This window comes from Petaurus breviceps, unplaced genomic scaffold (genome assembly GCF_028583685.1).
Source record: "Petaurus breviceps papuanus isolate PSGF00001 unplaced genomic scaffold, PetGlider_PUasm1.0 99, whole genome shotgun sequence".
Taxonomy (NCBI): domain Eukaryota; kingdom Metazoa; phylum Chordata; class Mammalia; order Diprotodontia; family Petauridae; genus Petaurus; species Petaurus breviceps.
Window position 1 is genome coordinate 14,895,327 of NW_027187465.1, and position 17,182 is coordinate 14,912,508.

General features: G+C 42.0%; 1 protein-coding gene across 1 annotated transcript in view; it reads left to right on the forward strand.

The window, feature by feature from the left end:
- KSR2 (kinase suppressor of ras 2) overlaps positions 1–16,713 on the forward strand; it is a 587,222-nt gene extending 570,509 nt beyond the window's left edge. Inside the window, exons 18-20 of the mRNA XM_069081397.1 lie at positions 9,134–9,265; positions 15,652–15,781; positions 16,576–16,713. Coding sequence (XP_068937498.1) covers positions 9,134–9,265; positions 15,652–15,781; positions 16,576–16,713 — 400 coding nt within the window. The remainder of the gene's footprint in view (positions 1–9,133; positions 9,266–15,651; positions 15,782–16,575) is intronic.
- The last annotated feature ends 469 nt before the right edge of the window (positions 16,714–17,182 follow it).

The window sequence follows — 17,182 nt, forward strand, 5'->3', positions numbered from 1 at the left end:
ATTAATAATCCCAAAGCGTGGATCTGACCACATCAACTCCCCTGATCATGAGACTTCAGGGGATCCCTGTATCTTCTGAGATAGATGTCTTTGTTTAGTATTTAAAGCACTCCATAATTGGGATCTATCCTGTTTTTCAATCAATAAGTCAATCAATCAACAACCATTTATTAAGCACCTACTATGCACCGAGTTCTATGCTAGCTACTAGAGACATAAAGACAAAGAATTTAACCATCCCTTATGTCAAAGACCTTTCATTCTATGTTGAACTCCATACTGATTTCATATTACATCCCAGTCACAGGTTCTATTTTCCACTCAAACTATCCAAATTTGACATCACTTCTTGTTTCTAAGAACCTTTGCATAAATTCCCCCTAGACCCAGAATGCATCCCCTCCCCCCAACAGCTCCTAGAATCCCTACTTCCATTCACAAAACAGATCAAGGGCCCTTCCATGGAAATGAAGCTTCTCCAGATTCCTTTGATTGAAAATAGTTCTCTCCAATTACTTTGTATTTGTTTTGTAATTTTTAAAATTTATATACCCATGTACTATATTATCTATTCCTCCCAGTAGAATGTGCCTCCCTGAGGACAAGATTGATTTTTGTATGCTTAACCTTTATATCTTCATTGCCAGCAGTGGGCCCAGCACATACTGGCTTGTGGTAAATTTTTGTTGAATTGAAATCAATTGTTAGCCTTGGTTCCTACTTTCCAACAGAGCATTTGTTATAATTGGCCTTTGGCTTAGAGGGAACACTTTCCAGGAAGGAACCGACTGCAGGTCCTATTAGAGGGTCTATTATTTGGTAGCTCATTATTTTGGTGATGACTACAACCCCAGAGGCAGGGTGGCGTAGTCAAGAGAAAGCTACCTCCAAGGAACAGAAGATTGGGGCTCAAGTTCTGCCTCTGACACATACTGGTTATATGAACCTGTCCATTCTTGTCATGTCTCAATGCTTTTGGTATCTCTCCAATGCTATAAATTATGGAGATGGTGCTGAGATCCATTGGCTGTTTTTTTAATATTCATTTTAAAATTTTTTTCAGTTTTAAATTCTTCTGTCCTTCTCCTATCCCTCCCCCACCCATTGGTGTAGCCATGTTGCAAACATGCACACACATACACAAGAAAAATAAAGGGAATTTTAAAAGTTGGCTTCAATCTGCATGCTGAGATCCTTTGGGAAAAAGTAGATTCTTCAGCTGACATTTCCCTGGATCAGTGAAATCCCAAGACCAGTTCCTATCACTAAAATTCCATCTCTCATAATTAGCAATAGTAACTCTCATTGACATAGCCATTTGAGGTTTGGAAAGATGGCTGCAAAAGGCATTTATTCAGTGTTTACTCTGTCCTAACTGCTGGGCATACACATAGAAACAAGCAAGACAGCCCCTGCCTTCAGGGAGCTTACCTACTACTGGGGGAAACAAAGTGTTTTCCTCATACAATTTCCTTGAGGCTGGTAGGGCACATTCTACTCTTTCTCCACTTTACAGATGAGGAGACAGGTTTAGAGAAGAGAAAGGCCCAGGGTCACACAGGTAGTGTGGGGGAGCTGGGAACAGGAGCCAGGTCTTCTGATTTTCAAGCCAGTGGCTCTTGTAGCTCAGCTTTGGATGGGTGATGAGTTTGGTGTCATAGAAAGAGTTGGGGAGAAAGGATGAAAAGGCCGGGGACCCAGGTTACTCTGGGTCCTTACTCTGCAACTATTTAGCTATTTAGCTGGGCAAACCACATTTTCTCTTTGGATCTCAGTTTCCTCATTGGTAAAAAGACAGGACTGGACTGGATCGTTTCTGAGGTTCCATACAACTTTGACATTTTTTGATTTATCTGACTTTATGGACAAATAAGAATGATGATGATGGTGGTGCTGGTGGTGGTGATGGGCATTTTGAGGCTTGGAGAGTGCTTTACAAATATTATTTCATTCAGTCCTCATGACAGTCTTGACATAAGGGCACAATTATCCCTGCTTTACAAATGAGGAAACTAAGGCAGACAAAGGCAAAGAGACTTGCCCAAGTTCACACATCCAGGAAATATTTGATGTCAGAAAACAGAGTGATGTGTATAGTAGGGGGGGATTAGGGAGAAGTGAATAAGACATGGATGGATGAAAATGGAAAGTCATTGGGACATCCCATTTTTTAAAGCTTGAGAACATCCAAAGAAAGGCAACTAGTAGAGTGGAGGGCCATGAATTCACATCATATGAGATGGAATGGGGGATGTTAAGTCTGGAGAAGAGAAAATGCAGAGGAAGAGGAAAGGCATTTTGTCCCCAGAGGGTAGATCTAGGAACAATAGTTGGGGGTTACAAAGATGACAATTTAGACTTGCAATCAAGAAAAAAACTCTGAACAATTAGAGCAGTCCAGAAAGAGAATGGATATCCTTTGGGCAGAAGATGATTGCTTCCCTCTCTGAAAGTCTTCAGGCAGAGTCTGGACTACCATTTACTGGGTATGTTATAGTGTTTGTGCACTGGTTAGACTAGAGAGACACTGAGGCACTTTCTAAAAAACTTTCAAATTCCCTGATTCTGTTCATCTAACTCTTACCTACTACCAGAACAAACAGAAAGCTTGTATCAGAAGCATAACCCAGCTAGCCCTTTGTTACAAGATCAGGATTCCTGGAGGGAGGAGCTGTTTGGAGAGCACCTTCCATGACAGGTTAAGGGCTACCTCCAATCGTTAGCATTCCTCATAATAACCCAAAGGTGAGTCAGGGATATGCTGAAACCTCAGAGAATCATAGAATCTCAAAGTTTTAAAGGGTTTACATCAGCCATTTAGGCTGATCTATGTGAACAAGAAATCCTTCTACAAGATTGGTGACAAATAGTCAACCTTCTCTTGAAGACTCCTAGTGAAAGGGGACCCACTTTGTCCCCAGTAGTGGATACCTGCCTCTGGATAGTACTCATTGTCAGGATATGTTTTCTTTATATCAAACCAAAATCTTGAGTCTCTGCAATTCTGCCCTTTGCTCCTAGTTCTAATCTTTGAGGACCTACAACACACATGAAATTCCCTCTTCCTGGTGGTTGCCTTCTAAGTGCTTAAAGATATCTGTTATGCCTCATCCCCTCATCCCTCTTCTCCAGTTCTGAACACTCCCCTGCTCATTCAGTCCTCTTATGGCATGGGCTCTGGCCCTCTTACCGTTCTGGACATTAGTTTTCTCTGGACATGTTCTGTCTCTCTATATATTTCCTGAAATGTGGTACCCAGAATTGAATATGATCTTCCAGATTCTTTCAAGGCATTCTGGGTACTATGACTCTTTTAATGCAACCTTTTTGGCTGCCATGTTCCTTTGTTGGCAGAACTGACAACCTACTAAAACCCTCCCATCATTTTTCGTTGTTGGAGACATTCATCTCCCATCTTCAACTTGTGAAGTTAATTTTTTTACAAGAGAAAAGTATAACTTGATACTTTTAAGTTTCTATTAAAATCATTTAGTAGTAGGGGCGGCCAGGTAGCACAGCAAGTAAGAGCACCGGCTCCAGTGTCGGGATGACCTGGGGATCGAATCCCAGGCTCAGATACTTAGCACCCACCCAGAAACATCTGGTCATGTAACCTTGAGCAAGTTACTTAACCCCAATTGCTTAGGGGTGGCCAAGTGGCTCAGCAAGTAAGAGCACCGGCTCTAGTGTCGGGATGACCTGGGGATCAAATCTGGGCTCAGATACTTAGTACTACACCCAGAAATAACTGGCCATGTAACCTTGAGCAAGTTACTTAACCCTGATTTCTTTAAAAATATATCATTTAATAGAACAGGGCCACTTAGTTTGGAGCCCTGCTCGAGTAGTCAAGGCAAGGCAAGAAGTATTTGTGAAGCTCTCTCTATGTGCCAGCCAGAGTACTGAGCACTGAGCATACAAATGCAAGCCAAGAGAAAGACAGATCCTCAAATACAAAGGACACATAAAAGACAATGTTGTCCATATCCAGATAAGGAACTGATGGATTCTGAATGCAGATCAAAGCATAGTTTTTCACTTACTTTATTCTTTCTTGTGTTTTTCGTCTTTTGATCTGTTTCTTCTTTCACAGCTGTGACTAATATGGAAATATTTTTACATGATAGCACATGTATAAACGACATCAAACTGCCCAACATTTCCAGATAAGGGAAGGGAAGAAAGGAGAGAGAAAAATTTGGAACTAAAAATTGTCTAAAAATGAATGCTGAAAATATTTTTGACATGTCACTGGGTGGGGGAATGAAATACTATTAAATTAAAAAAAAAATAAAGATGGCCCCTGCCCTCAAGGAGCTTACAGTCTAATGAGGGAAGCCAGCACATAAAAGGGAACTGAAAGGATGTGGATTGGTATTAAAGTCCAAAAGTCAGAAGCACATCCAGAAGGGAAATGAAGGTTGTCAAGCCTGTTCCCTTCCCCAAAATGCAGCCCCTAGGAGGAGTGTGTGTGATAAAGGAAAGGAAAGGGGCCATCATGGCAGATGGATCTCATACATGGCAGTGGGAGGTGGCCCCAGCCCTTGAGAGGAATCTCAAGATGAGACAGCAGCTCAGACTTGGTGGAAAGACCCAGAAAGTCAGAAGCAGAGCCTATCAAGATTGTTGTTAAATTGGACTCTGAAGTACAATGTGTTAGCCAGCCTTCCCAGCCTTATGCCATCTGTCTATTTGATGAGCATTATATTAATGTGAACCATTCATAGACATGGTGAATAGCACAGGACTAAGGACAGATCCCTGGGGTCCTCCTCTCTAGACTTCTCTCCAAGTTGGCATCACATTGAAGCAAAAATGCCAACTCTGTGGAATCTTGGCATTCAACCCATTCGAAATCCACCACAACTGCACTAGTGTCTAGCCCACATCTCTCTCTGGGCCTTTTTGGATTTTAGTTCAAGGCTGAAAACTTTAAACTTACTCAAACCCTGTGCTAATGAGAGCAGGCAACTTCCCTCATTAAAGGATTGGTTGGAGTTGAGATGTCACAGGAGAGAAAGTTCAGGCCTCTTTCTTTTCCGAGTTGTTTAAACTAATAGGACTGTTTTGTAGGCAGAGATGTGGGTGAGGGGATGGGGATGCTCATTTAATGCCTTCCCATCAAAAGGAAAGTCTTGATTTTGGCTCCTGCAGTGTGGTGGATTTTGAAGTTGTAATTCCCCTGCCTCCAGCTCCATCAGACTGTACAGCAGACCCCAGAGAATTCTCTCTGGGCTTGTCCACCAACCTGCTAATTGCACTGAAAGAAGATTAGGAACTAGAGAGTTTTAGGGGAAGGAGGAGATGGGTAAGGAACATGGAGGCTCGGGATCATGTCCAATCCCAACCCAGAATGGACATCTGGAACTTCCAATGCTCACAAAGGCATTTCCCCCAATAATTAGCAGAAGACATGTGGTCAGAGTAAGCAAAATGTAAAGGTCTGTCTGTGATTTTGTTGTCTATGGACTGAAAAAGTTTGGGCCCCTCAGGCCTCATACTTCCTCATTGGCCCTCCTTCCTTGATCCGGCCTTCCCCCTCGCCTCCTCCTCCCTCCCCAAACTCCCTACCAAAGGGACTGAACATATGGCCAAACAGCAACTGCAGGTATTGGAATAATTGGGCAAAAAGGAGGAAGCATTTCTGTTTGGCACTGGGAAATGCTCGATGATTTTTAAAAGACCAGATAGCTTCATCTGTGAATGCCTTATGAGTATCACCAGATTTCAACAAATACTTACCAAGTGACTATTAATGTGTCACGCGCTGTGCTTGGTACCTGACCGCAATAGCTTACATTCATATACAATCATAGATTTAGAGCCAGAAGGGTCCATAGTGACCATCTATCTAGCGCAACTCCCTCATTTTATAAGTAAGGAAGCTAAGACCTAGGAGATATCTATGTATTCTCACCTCCTAATTTGGCAAGTGAGGAAACTGAGGCCTCAAGAATCATAGGATCATAAAGAGACCACAAAGGCTAGGTAGTCTAACCTCAGCCCCACTTAACAAGGGAGGAAACTGAGGTCCAGAAAGAGGACACAAGGTTCCTTCAGTTATTCATTAAAAATTTATTTATCGGGGCAGCCAGGTAGCACAGCGAGTAAGAGTACCGGCTCCAGTGTCGGGATGACCTGGGATTGAATCCGGGCTCAGACACTTAGCACCTACCCAGAAACACCTGGCCGTGTAACCTTGAGCAAGTTACTTAACCCCAATTGCTTAGGGGCAGCCAGGTGGCTCAGCAAGTAAGAGCACCGGCTCCAGTGTCGGGATGACCTGGATCAAATCCGGGCTCTGATACTTAGCACCACACCCAGAAATAACTGGCCGTGTAACCTTGAGCAAATTACCTAACCCCGATTGCTTTAAAAAAAAATTTATTTATCAAATATGGAGTTAGGAGATACAAAGATGAGAAACAAATAGTCTCTGACTTCAACAAGCTTACATTTTACGTGGGGAATACAATTTTAAATAGATGAGTAAATACAAAATATACTCACACACACACACAATTTCCAAAAGAGAGAAAGGGAGATTTATCACCCAGGGGATTAGAAGAGAGCAGGTTGGCAACTGGGCTGTGCATCAAAGGAAGCTACAGGAGAGGTGAGGAGGGACAGTATTCCAGGGACTGGGGGAAAGGGGAAGAGGGAGTCTGGACAAAGCCATGGCATGTAGTGTTTGCCAGAATTAACCAATATACTCTACACAAGGCACACTGCTGGGGACTGGAGGGTGGAGGTTCCATAAGAGCAGAACCACAGACTGTCAGTGTCCCTTGTCCCTTAAGATTGCAACTCTGAAGCCGGAAGGGACCTCCGAGGCCATCTAGTCCTCATTTTACAGATGACAGATCTGAGACCCAGGGAGACTGACCTACTTGCCCAAGTCACACAAGTAGTAAGTGTCGGGGGTAGGATCTGAAGCCAGGTTTACTGATATCTAGTGTCAATGCTCCTTCAACTTCCCCAGCACAAATTTCCTGTTTTGTTCTTCTATCACTCATCTTCCCACCTTCATTTCCATGATGAGTTCCCCACATAAGAATAACTCAATGTGTTAGCCAGCCAGGAGGAGATGACGGTTCTCCTTAAGCTTCTTACTACCTGGAGTACATTTCATACGTACGTTTCAGCACATGCTCTCCTAGTGATAACAGAAAGTAGTAGACAGCCTCTGTGAGCATACTCTTAGTCACCACATCCTTGGCAAACAAATATTAAACACCAGCTCTGGGTTTTTGGTTGTTTTTTTCTTCTGATCTTCAGGTCAAATTCAGTTCAATTGAGTGAGCATTGAATAAGTACTTGCTGTATGCAAGGCAGTATGATATATTGGATATAATGCTGGTCTTGGAATCAGACAGACCTAGATTCCTAGAAAAATCACTTCCTCCTCCCTGGACCCCAGTTTCTTTATCTGGAAAATGGGTGCTGAGGGCCATTCTAGCTCTGTACCTCTGATCTTAGATCTTAATATCACCTTTAACACTTACTAGTGGCACAAGTTTAGGCAAATCACTTAATCAAGCAACAAGTGACAGAAACTTCTGTCTAGCCACATATCCCTGTCTTGTACTTCAATTTACATCAATATAAACATTTGTTATTATAAACCAGGCATTGATAGGCAACTAGATGGTATAGTGGTTAAAGTGCTGGACCTGGAGGCAGGAAGCCCTGAGTTCAAGTCCTCCCTCAGCCACTTACTAATGTGACCCTGGGTAAGTAATTTAACCTCTATCTACCTCAGTTTCCTCATCCATAAAGCAGGGATAACAATAGCACCTACCTCCAGAAGTTGTTGTGAGGACAAAATGAGATAATATTTATAAGTCTCTTGGTAAAACTTAAAGCACTATATAAACGCTAGCTATCAATATTATTATTAAAGACAAAAGTGAAGTAGTCCATGTCCTCAAAGAATTTACATCAGAGAGTAGGAGACAACATACACACATGTAAGCATATTGAAAATGTATGTAAAATAAAAAAATTTGGAGGAAGAAAGATATTATCATATAATGCAATCAGTAAAACCTTCATATAGGCGGTTTTTGAGCTAAATCTTAAAAGAAACCAAAGCATCTAAGAGGTGAAAGGGCAACTCTCTGGGATTTATCTACTTTGTCCTGGATAGGCTGAAATCTAGCTTGATGGAAGGAGTGCCCACACAAGTTACCCACAGTGGTAACATCTCAGATCATTTCGAGACTATTTATGGCACACAATAGTTATTTCATTAGACATTAATTTCATTAATGTGTATCATACTGTATAATGAAAAGCCTTATATGGAGACTTTAAGTTACAAATGGGTTGTTAGCCTAACCAGTAAAGGGACTTTCCATTCCAGAGAATTCCATACGCCTGAGAAATCATAGGCACAAGCTAAATGTGCATTTGTTCATTTACGTGCACATAAGGTTCGATTTTGAAGGCTTCTCAATGAAGCCTAAGGGAAAACTTAGGAACAACTGAATTTGGCTTGTTTATAGTTCTCTCTGCAAGCATCAGGCTACTAAAAGCATTTAAATAGAGCAAGCTCATTAAAACATCATGTAAAGAATAGAAAACAGACCTAAGAGCTGAGCCCAGTTAGCAAGAAAATAGATGTCACCCCTCTTCCAATGAATACCATTGCCTTCTTCCTCCTCCATGTTTAGTCTCAAGGACAGGACAATCTCACGACACTGACTAACGTCTCCTAAAATTTTAATCAGGTTCTGACTTGAACTTGAATTTTAAGAAGTTCTGGTGTGAGAAGTGACGAGTGGGCTTTGGAAAGTATATGTTGGTGCTATGAAACTAGACATCTTGAATCCCACCTTCTGTAGGAGGCTCCTCCCCTCTACCTTCCCCATGCTTACCTTCATCTATTCTGAACTTGTGTTTTGTGGATCTAGTGATCTGCATGTAGCCTTCATCTTTAGAACAGAAGATCCTTGAGGGTAGCTACAATTCTTGTCTTTCTTCTTGTCCCTAGTGCTTAGCACAGTGTCTGGAACATAAGTACTTGATAGATGTTTTTTGGCTGGGCTAGCATCAATGACCCCCACCCTATGTCGAGGGTCAGAGTGACAATGCCCAGGAGTTTACTTACCTCTGGCATTTGCTTTTCCAGGCGGGAGGACAAACTACGAATCCAGAATGGTTGGCTGTGTCACCTTGCTCCAGAGATAATCCGTCAGCTCTCCCCTGACACAGAGGAGGACAAGCTCCCCTTTTCTAAGCACTCAGACGTGTTTGCACTTGGGTAAGTGGGCCACATCCCAGGCTTTGGGGGCTATACCTTGGATGGGAGACACTTCCCCACATCATCCTTTGGTGATTCTTTCTGCCTTTATTGGTCCTCCTTCACCCTAGTACCTTCTCTCTGAGACTACCTTCAAACTCTCCTGTCTGTGTTTTGTTTAAATGTCGTCTCTACCTACCCGATCATCAGTTTGTGAGTTCCTCCAGGGAAGGGACTGATTTTACCTTTCTGCATAGGCCCAAGTGCTTAGCAAGGTACCTAGTACACAGTAGGTACTTAATAAATGCTTGTTGACTTGACTGGATGCTACAGTTGGGAAGAGAAAACTAGAATGGGTAAACCATGTTGGCATTGCTAATGGTTTTCACTCATTCACTCCTAGACGTGAGATTAAATCCATAGCCCTAAGCATGGTCCACATTATATAACAGAAAGAGTCCTGGTCTAGTAGCCCAGATACCTGAATACCTAAATACCAGATCTTCCATTGATTCACTGTATAACCTTAAATGAATCACATCACCTCTCACTGTCTTAGTTTTCTTCGTTCTAAAATGGGAATTGTAATACTTATCCTGCTCATGTCATAGAGGGACTCTTAGAATTTCTCAAGATAACTTTTCTCCAAATGCTACTTCATAGCATGGAAATATCCCAGGTTCTTGAAGGTTACATTAATCACACCTAAGTTCAGTCAAGTTACATCATGATGAAAAGGCTAGAATAGGAGCTCAGGAATGGATGTAGGGCTCAGGTCAGTCCCACTAGGTACAGGGATGTTCCTGAGCAATAGGTTGGCCATTCAGTGATGAATTCCTAAACTATGACAACTCATTAAACAATTAATCTAAAATTGCCTCCATACAAAGAGAAGAGGGGGTTCTCGTTTTTATCACAAAGTTATTAATTTGAAAAGTACTTCTTTGGAAAAATGCTTGTACTTTTGTACAACTTCTAGTGCAGACTTTCTTCTGTCTAATGTGTCTTGGTTCTTATAAGCTGTCACGTTGGGCACCTTGAAGACTGTAGCGTGTACTGATTAGTTTATGCCAAAGTCTTTATCTGATTAGATATATCTATTTGAAAAATTGCAATAATTAAACCTGTATATTTTTAGGATAACTTTAGCAAAGAAGTAATTAAGAGACCTTATTAAATCAGGCCTCAGGCAAATGGTTTTATCCTCAATTTTTAAGTTTTTTTTTCCTTTTAAGTGAGTTACCCATTAAAGTGTATTTTAAAAGGATGTTTTAATGATCCTTCTTCCTCTGCACTGTTGAATGCTTAACAACTTGGAACTTTTCGTTCCCTCACCAATTAGGCGTGAGTTGTTTCTACAGAAGCTTAAATTTGGCTTGTGACTGTATCTGTCCAGGACTGCTGCATTGCCCATTGCCTCGACGAATGACTGCCAGCTCTTACTGTGTCCTCTGTCACCTGGGGGACTCAGTGGCGCCAGACCTTTCACCTTGGGATATTCACTCAGCACTGACCCAGTGTGCTAGCAGCTAGAGCAGCTGCCTCTGAGGGACAGTATAAGCTTCTTGGTAGGAGGCAGCTGGTGCTTGGCCTTCTTTCTAGGCAATGAACTGAGAACTTTAGGCTTTCAATAAAAAACTTCTCAGTATTAACATCTTAGTACCAGAAACCTATTTGTGGAATACCATAGGAATGAGGGAGGGGAGAATTAGAAAAGAAGGAGAAAATCATTTTATAAGAGTATTCTAGAACTGCCTTTGATGCAGTCACTGGATCCAGCAGCAACAGCCAGCATTTTATAGGATCATAGATTATAGGATCACACATTTAGGACCAGACAAGACCTTAGAAACTACATAGTCCAACCTCATCATGTTACAAATGATGGGACTAAGGCCCAGAATGGGGAACATTACTTTTTTCAGGGTCACAAAGCTAGTATGGGCATATTTTGAACTGAGAATTGCAGTATACCCCCTACTATATCAACCAGCTATCACTTTCATATTCCTTGTTTCATTGGGTTCCTCCTCTTTGCTTTGTTTTCAAGGTTTTTAATGAAATTTATTTTGTTGAATTCTTTTAACAGTGCTGAGGGTCAATAGGGGAAGAATTTTTAGCATAGTAATTGTAGTAGAAATAATATCCTCCTCAAAACCCTACCTCTCATACATTTCTCGAGGTGAAGGCAGGCAATGATGCAGAGTGGGCGTGGGGTTCAGGGAGAGACAATAACAGCCAGGATGATGTACGGTGGGGAATCTGTGTGCTGTAAAGATAAATGTGAAAGTCTGCCAGGAACCCTGAAATATCATAAATTGAGCTCTGGTGATACCACTGATGGAGTCAGCACCATGGATAGTAAATTGTAACTGTTACCCTAAGTCTAACCCTACTTGGAACCACTGTGATAATCATCTTGAGACAAAAGACAGTGGAGTGAATGTTGTTCCTTTATGTTCTGGTATCACAAGAAGGCACGATAACACAGAACAGCTGATACCCCACTTATTGGAACTGCTTTGATGCAGATAGTGCTTCCCTCTAGAGGGGGCAAGCCATGAAAATGGGATAGTGTATTACAATGGAAAAGGCAGAGAACCTGGTTTCAAATTGAGGTGGGAGGCACCAGTAACTGGGGTGACTGGAAAAGATTTCTGGATGCAGGTCCAAATCCAGTCTCCATAAGACAACACCCACCAATAGCCTTTTTCCAATGTGATTCTAAACATATTTTCTCAAGAAGAAGGAATGAGGAGAGCAATTTGGAACAATGCCCAAAGGGCTATCAAAATGTGCTTATCAAGTGGGGAATGGCTGAACAAGTTGTGGTATATGAATGTCATGGAATACTATTGTGCTTTAAGAAATGATAAAGCAGGCCGACTTCAGAAAAACCTGCAAAGACTTATATGAACTGAAGCGGAGTGAAGTGAACAGAACCAGACAAACATTGTACACAGTAACAGCCACATGGTGCAAGGATTAACTTTGACAGACTTAGCTCTTCTTAGCAATGTAAGGATCTAAGACAACTCCAAAAGACTCGTGATGGAAAATGCCATCCACATCCAGAGAAAGAGCCATGGAGTCTGATTACAGATGGAAGCTACTATTTGCTCTCTTTCAGTTTTGTTTCTTCTTTCACATGGTTCCCCCTATTGGTTTTGACTCTTTTTCACAACATGACTGTTCAAATATGTTTAATGTGAATGTGTATGTATAACCTATATCAGATTGCATGCTGTTTTGGGGAGTGGGAAGGGGAGGGAAGGGAAGAAAATTTAAAACTCAAAAGCTAATGGAAGTGAAAGTTGCAAACTAAAAATAAATTAATTTTTTTAAAAAGGAATGGGGAGATGTGAGAGTAGTAGAAGCCCAAGGCAGCCTTGTGACTTTGAGCAAGTCACTTGACCTTCATGAGCCTCTTCAATACTACCTGAGGGACTGAGAAGATAACATAATTAGAATGCGAGCTTCTTAAGAACAGAGAAAGTCTTTTGCCTTTCTTTGTAACTCACTGCTTAGCACAGTACCTGGCACACAGTAGGTACTTAGCAAATATTTGTTGATTACCTTCTGTGGGTTAGATCAGATGGTCCCTGAGGTCCCTTCTGGCTCTAAGATGCTGAAATTCTTTGAAGGAAGGAGATTTAAAGGAAAGACATTCCTGAAGCTCAAAGCCCTTTCTTTGCCAATGGCCAGATACACCAGCCTCAGTCAACCAACCAATTCCCTTCACAGAATGGGGCCAGACTACTTTGCTTTGACTATCTCCCTTATGGCTGGCTTCTCAGTGGCCACATTTTCCCTGCCTCTCCATATTTCTATTTGGGGAGGGGTTGGGCAGTGTGGAGAGGAGTAGCAAGCCTCAGATGGCCTCTGGGAATGTGTGTGAAATATAGCCTCAGAAAACTTGTTCATGATGGTGAGAAGAGATCAACAGACAGATCTGGGATAGCATCCTGGAATGCCAGGTCTTTGACAAGCAAGCAGGCAGTGGGAATCCATTGTGTAATACGATTAAACAAACTTTCATTAAATATACCCTTCGGAGGATTGTGGTTCAATGGTAAGAGGATGGAGTTTGGCCTCAGAGGACATTTATTCGAATCATGGCTCAGCCGTTTATGACTCATGTCAGTTTAGTCAAGTTGCTTCTTGTCTTTGGGAGTCAGTTTCCTCCTCTGTAAAATGAGGGAGTTGGAATAGAAGACCCCCTAAAATGCCTTCTGGGGTAGCTTGGTGGTACAGTGGATAGAGTGCAGGTCTGGAGTCAAGATGATTTGGGTTCAAATCCAGTTTCAGATACTTACCATCTGTGTGACCCTGAGTGAGTCACTTAACCTCTTTTTGCCTCAGTTTCCTCATCTAGCAAATGAGCTAGAGAAGAAAATGTCAAACCACTCCAGCATCTTTGCCAAGAAAACTCTAAATGGGGTCACAAAGTGTCAGACACCATTGAAATGACTGAACAACACCAGAGGACCCTTCTAACTTTAGTGCTAGGATCCTATGATTGATGTGGATAATAAAATGCCTGCCCTCAGGGAGTTAAAATTCTAAAAGGGGTGGGGAACTAAAGGAACACAGGTAAGTAAGTACAAATTATGCATTGAGTAAATAAAAGGTATAGGTAGGGAAGACAAAGGAACATGGCAGGGTCACACAACTGGTGGGGGAGGGCAGACAAAGAAAGGTCCCATGTTTGATCTCAACTTGGAAGGAAACTAGACTTTTCAAGAAGCAAAGATGTAGAAGGAGGACATTCCAGGCAGGGGGGTATAGTCGGTATAAAATCAAAGAGATCTCACAAGGAATAAATTATGTTTTTATAGTGTTTTCACTGTATAAAACAGATGTTTCTGAAATTTACAAAAGCACCTTATAGACAGACATGTTTAAGCCCACCAACAACCCTGTAAACTGGATAATACGGAATCACTGTACCCATTTTCAGATGAAGAGACTGAGACTTATAGAGGTTCAATGATTATTCACATTCATTCAGCTTCAAAGTGTTGCTGGTGAGATGTAGGTTTTCCTGGCTCCAGGTTTAATGATCTATCTGCTGCACAATGCAAATGGAAGTACTTTTAATGAGACTGTGTTTTACTTGAACAGATTGAGTCTGGGACCCTGTTCTCCATACATACCCCCAGTCCTCCCTACCTTCTCATTCCATGGCATTTTAGACCTCTAAGAATGGAGAATAATGCAGTAGATAGAACACTGAGTCAGGAAGACTTAGATTCAACCCCCACCCTCAGATATTAACAAGCTGTGTGAAGCTGGGCTAAATCATTTATCTTCTCTGAACCTCAGTTTCCTGATCTGTAAAATGACAGGGTGACCTCTAAGGTCCCTTCCAGTTCTGTGACCTAGGGCTAAATATTCCTTCTAAATTGTCCCAGGGGAAGTAGATATAACAAAAACAACTACAGAATAGAAGGGGCAACAATTATATGCCGGGCACTTTACAAATGTTATCCTGCCTGATCCTCACACTCACCCTGGGAGGGAAGTGTTATTATCATCCCCATTTTACAGATGAGGAAACAGATAAACAGAGGTTAAATGACTTGCCCAGGATCATACTGCCAATATCTGTGTGAGGTCATATTTGAACTCAGGTCTTTGTGACTCCAGGCTATGTACTCTTTCAACTGTACTACCTAGCTGCCCATACATGGATAGTTGCTCACTGGATAAGGTTTGAGTATCATGGGGAAGATTCCCCTACCGACTCTCTGAAATTCTACTAAAGACTTGTTCTTGGGATAAAGACACTCTCAAAGCTCTTCCTTTAAAATGTAGATTTCCCTGGGAAGGAGAGAACATTAAATTGTTAACATTCATGAAGACCTTGGAGTACATTCCTTTGTTAGACCCTGAGATTTGGCCACTCAAGAACTATGAGTCTGAGTAGAGGAGAGCAGAGTAATTTTGGAGGTTGGGGATCCTTGAGGACAATTCTTTGGAGAGGACTTGTCAGATACCACAGGAGGATCATAGGATCTGATGTTTAAAGTTAGAAAACCATCTTGTCTGACACCCTCAATTTACAAATGAAGAAACTGAGGCTCAGGGTGGTTTAGTGATTTACCTAAAGTCACACAGTTAGGAAGGGGCAGAGTCAAGATCTGAATCCAGGTCTTCTGACTCCAAACTCTAGCCCTCTGTCTACTGTACCACATTATCCCTGACACTGGGAGTACGAAGATGCCAGGCCGGTCCAGATTGGGGAGATGGCCAACTTCTGAAGACCATTTATGGACTTTGCTGCTAAGGTCTGAAGGGAGAATAACAGGGAAATGGCTGCTGGAAGGCTTGGCATCAAGGACTGTGGGAAGGGCTAGGGCTATGACAACCACACTAACCCTACTTCAAAACCTGTGTGCCAACAGCACCATCTGGTACGAACTCCATGCCAGGGAGTGGCCTTACAAGACTCAACCGGCAGAGGCAATAATATGGCAGATGGGAAGAGGAATGAAACCCAACCTCAGCCAGATTGGACTAGGAAAAGAGATCTCGGTATGTGCCAGGCTGGGGTGCCCAGAAAGAGACTGTGTTACAAGGAGACCCATATATTCCATCAACAGGAGTTGTGGGTTCTAATCCTGCTCTCATTTTCCCTGCTTATAGAAATTATGAATGTTTCCCTAGAGGATAACAAAATGATCATGCCAAGTAACTTAATAGTTTGGGGTTTATAAAATCAGCTCCATGGAAGCAAATTATTTCCTCCAGGGAACTGTGTATGCAGTTCACTTTCTGAACCACCAATATCTGGCTTTGTTGGTATATCCTGCACATTTAGGTTGTTTTTTTCTAGGTGTGGACAGGAATCCAAAGCATTTAACAGATATTATAATATATATGTGAACATATATGCATGATATATCCGTATGTTCTTTGTAAAAATAACATAAATACTGACCAATTTCTAAATTTTAGCCTATGTACAATATAAGACAAAAGACATGTTGAGGGGGAGGGGAAGAAATATGACTGCCTAGGCATAATTAAGTACAAGAGATGAGAAACTCTTTGGATTGATCAAAAATCAAGGTTTAAGGGAAAGACCAACTAAAGAAGACTTGTAAGATGTCTCCAACTTCTTCTAGCCCCTCTCATATGAGAAGAATCCTATGAGTTCTCCTTTGGTCTTTAATGGTCTCCTTGGATTTGGGAAATAAATGGAATCCCTAAAGGCTCCCTTCTCTCTCTCCTATTCTGGAAAAAAAAAATGCAGCCCAATAAAGTGTGAAATGATGGGTGGGGAAGCTCTATTTCTTGTTAAATGTCCATATCTGGTTCTTTTTTAGGATATTCTTCTCTTCTGCTGGGCTTTTGAGCAGGAAGAAAGACCTACGTTCACCAAGCTTATGGAAATGCTGGAGAAACTGCCGAAGCGAAACCGCCGCCTTTCTCACCCTGGACATTTCTGGAAGTCTGCAGAGTAAGGGTCTACCCTCAGTTCCCAGCTCCACCTCCGCTTCCCTTTACCTCCTGCCTCGGCCACTTCCAGTCTTATCTCACTGCCCATCGGTTCCCTCTCCAGACCCACCTCTTCAGCCACCCTATTCCTCTGCCTTCTCTCCCCTTGCCTTCTAGTCTTCTAACTTTCTTTGTGCAGATTTAGCATAGCAGTGTACCAATAAGGGCTTCACAAAGGGAAGCAGAGAAATATAACACTTAGCAGCTAGAAGAAGATAGATATGTTCTTCAGCATTCATCACAGCATCCAAAAATTGGAGAGTGGGAAGGGACCTCTAGCCCAACAATGAAATCCCCATTATGATATCCTCAACAAGTGGCCATCTGGCCTTTACCTAAAGACCTCCAGGAAGGAAGAACCCACCACTTCCTGAGATGGCCCATACTACTTTAAAATGGTTCTATTTATCAGTGTTCTTTTTTCCTTATTCCAAG